This window comes from Poecilia latipinna, unplaced genomic scaffold, assembly GCF_001443285.1.
Source record: "Poecilia latipinna isolate Pla-1442-1.1 unplaced genomic scaffold, P_latipinna-1.0 Scaffold2731, whole genome shotgun sequence".
Classification (NCBI taxonomy): domain Eukaryota; kingdom Metazoa; phylum Chordata; class Actinopteri; order Cyprinodontiformes; family Poeciliidae; genus Poecilia; species Poecilia latipinna.
The window spans coordinates 12,734-16,044 of NW_015115347.1; the positions used below are offsets into that span (position 1 = coordinate 12,734).

Below are 3,311 nucleotides of genomic sequence, written 5' to 3' on the forward strand. Positions count from 1 at the left end.
TTCCCAATTGATGGCGGTTTGTTGCTGGAGGACCTGGATGCATTGCACGGGCGACAGGAGGAGACTGTCAAAGTGGTGGAGCTGGTGGCATTATCTGAGCTGGTGAAGGTGTAGGACAGGGGTCCCCAAACTACGGCCCGCGGGCCGGATCCGGCCCGCCTCCGCATTTGGTCCGGCCCCCAGAACAATTCCAGAGAGATTTTTTTTTTCATATATGTGTATTTGTATTTGATAATAAAGTTGGACTTTTGCAATAAAATGTTCCTTAGTTATAAATTAAGGAACATGCTAGTAACAACGAAAGCTGTTACCAACAGCTTTAGTTGGTAACTATTTAATACACGCATATAACGTGACATTCTGTTCCAACCTTCTGCGGTCTGCGCCCCTACCTGGCAACCCCCAGAAAAAAAAATTCCTAAACCCGCCCCTCTCAAAGAGAGAACGGAATAATGGCGAAAAGATTAGGTAAGAGAAAAATTGATTCAGAATGCAGGGCATTTAAGCTGCAGTGGACAAACGATTATTTCTTTTTTCAATGCAAAGAAAAGGCTGTCTGTCTCATCTGTCAAGAAGCGGTGGCGGTATTCAAAGAATATAATCTGCGGCGACATTACGAATCCCGTCACAAAGACAAGTATGATAGCTTGCAAGGCCAAATGCGAGCAGACAAACTCTCAAAGCTAAAAACTGGACTGTTAACTCAGCAGAATGCATTTGTACGCCAAGCTCAGCTGAACCAGTCATCTGTTAGGGCCAGCTTTCGGGTTGCTCAACTGATAGCAAGCAGCGGTAAACCTTTTACTGATGGAGAGTTTGTCAAGAAATGCATGAACGCTGTCGTGGAGGAAGTGTGTCCCGAGAAGAAAGATGCATTTAATGTTGTGAGTCTATCAGCAAGTACAATCACCAGACGCATTGAAGAAATCGGAGGTAATATACATGCTCAGCTGCAGCAGAAGACGAAGGAATTTGAATTTTTTTCATTAGCACTGGATGAGAGCACGGACGTGCAGGACACCGTGCAGCTGCTCATTTTTATTCGTGGAGTTAGTGCAAACTTTGAGATGTGTGAGGAGCTGGCAGCCCTCCAAAGTCTCAAAGGGACTACAACTGGGGAGGATATTTTCGGCAAAGTGTACCAAACCATGGAAGAGTTGGACCTGGACTGGTCAAAGCTGGCTAGCATCACAACTGACGGGGCTCCTAGTATGGTGGGGATGTCTCGGGGTCTAATAGGACGCATGAACCGGGAGATGAAAGAACGAGGTCTCACCGCCCCGCTACAAATCCACTGCCTAATTCACCAGCAAGCACTGTGCTGCAAAGTGTTGACGTGGGATTCTGTCATGAAAGTTGTGGTATCATGCATAAACTTTATCAGAGCAAAAGGACTTAAACACAGGCAGTTCCAAGAATTCCTGTCTGAACTGGATTCTGCGCACGGAGATGTGCTGTACTACACCGAGGTCCGATGGCTGAGCCGGGGCAGAGTTTTGAGGCGTTTTTACGAGCTGCTACCTAAAATTAACGCATTTCTTAATTCACAAAACAAAACGGTGCCAGAGCTGATCGACCCAGAATGGAAATGGCACCTCGCATTTTTAACAGACATAACAGAAATGCTGAACAGCTTTAACTTGCAGCTACAAGGCCAGGGGAAACTCATTTGCGAAATGTATTCCCACATAAAAGCATTTGAGGTGAAACTAGAGCTGCTTTTGGGACAAGTGAAAAAGCACAGCTTCGTCCATCTCCCTGCTACACAAAACTTCTCTGCAGAGAACCCAGCGGTCCCGTTTCCAGTTGAAAAGTGTGTGGAAGCACTGAAAATGCTGAAGGCGGAGTTCAGTGTGCGATTCCGTGAACTACATGTTTATGCAAAAGAAATCCGTCTTTTCCAGAACCCCTTTGTTGCCGACATTGATGAAGCCCCGCCTTCTTATCAGTTTGAGTTGGCCGAGTTACAGAACTGTGATGTTCTGAAAGACGCGTTCAAGCCCAACAGTCTCATTGACTTCTATGCCGCCCTCCCAAACGACACGTACCCTAACATCAGAAAACACGCAATGAAGATGTCCACACTTTTTGGCAGCACCTATATCTGCGAGCAAACCTTTTCACGCATGAAACTGCTGAAATCTCCAACAAGATCAAGATTGACAGATGAACATCTGCATCAGTGTTTGAGACTGGCAGTGACTGGAATGGAACCTGACATTCAACTTCTCACCAGCCAGATGCAGACCCATAGTTCACACTGATGAACATACAAAGGTAAGCTCACTTTTCTGACTTGAATTAGTCATTCTGACTATAAAAAATATAATCATAATAAAATCTACTGGGATAAAATCCATCTCCACAACCATACTGGTAGTGGTATTGGTTGTGCTTTGTAGGTGCTGCATCTCAGCCCACTTGCTTTGTGGTTTTCACAGGGAAGTTGATGAGAGAGAGAGCTGCAAATAGCGATGTCTACAAGCCTGCTGGAACCTACAAAAGGATTATAAGGAAGGAACACAGGAACTTTGAGAGCCTGCTCATATGAGCCATTTAAGTAAGAGATTCTGCTCTGACAACTAAGCTGAACTTGGACCTGTTATGATTGTGCACAGCACAACAGAAAGTTTATGTTAAATGCACTTTTTTTCTGTGAAGAACCCAGAGAGGGTTATTTGGTTATTATTTATTTTATTAATAGTGTTATTTATTTAATTAATAGTGTTATTATTTATTTCCTGACTTTTGTTCTGTGAAGAACCCAGAGAATGTTATTTGATTGTGCTTTCTGGGAAACAATAAATTTTTACATTTAGGCACTCCTTCAATCGTCACACTTTTTCTGTTACAAACTGACTCCGGCCCCCCACCAGAGAAGGGAAACGTTATGTGGCCCTCACAGGAAAAAGTTTGGGGACCCCTGGGTTACACTATACATGCATAAAGCTCTGGGAAACTTAGGAGGCCACTTAAAATGATCAGTTTCTTTGATTTTACTCTTTATATGCATATGTTTGAGTAAAATGAACATTGTTCTTTTATTCTATGAACTACTGTCAACACATCTCTGAAATTCCAAGTAAAAATTCAGCATTTATTTGCAGAAAATGAGAAATGGTCAAAATAACGGAAAAGAAGCAGAGCTTTCAGACATCAAATAATGCAAAGAAAAGTTCATATTGATTTAGAAACAACAATACTAATCTTTTAACTCAGGTAGAGTTCAGACATCGATATTTGGTGGAAGAACTAGGAGATTTTCAAGGGAGTTCAGTGCAGCGGGCTCTTAATTTTTTACAGAGCTGCAT

At 43.0% G+C, this 3,311-nt stretch overlaps 1 protein-coding gene across 1 annotated transcript; it reads left to right on the forward strand.

The window, feature by feature from the left end:
- The first annotated feature begins 270 nt into the window (after nt 1–270).
- Nucleotides 271–2,685, forward strand: LOC106938934 (general transcription factor II-I repeat domain-containing protein 2-like). The gene has a single exon (XM_015021145.1). The coding sequence runs from the start codon at nt 453–455 to the stop codon at nt 2,262–2,264; it is 1,812 nt and encodes a 603-aa protein (XP_014876631.1). The 5' UTR covers nt 271–452; the 3' UTR covers nt 2,265–2,685.
- Nucleotides 2,686–3,311: the final 626 nt, after the last annotated feature.

What these genes read in the sequence shown, in the direction of transcription:
- LOC106938934 (XM_015021145.1), top strand. Translation starts at nt 453, where the DNA reads ATGGCGAAAAGATTAGGTAAGAGAAAAATTGATTCAGAATGCAGGGCA.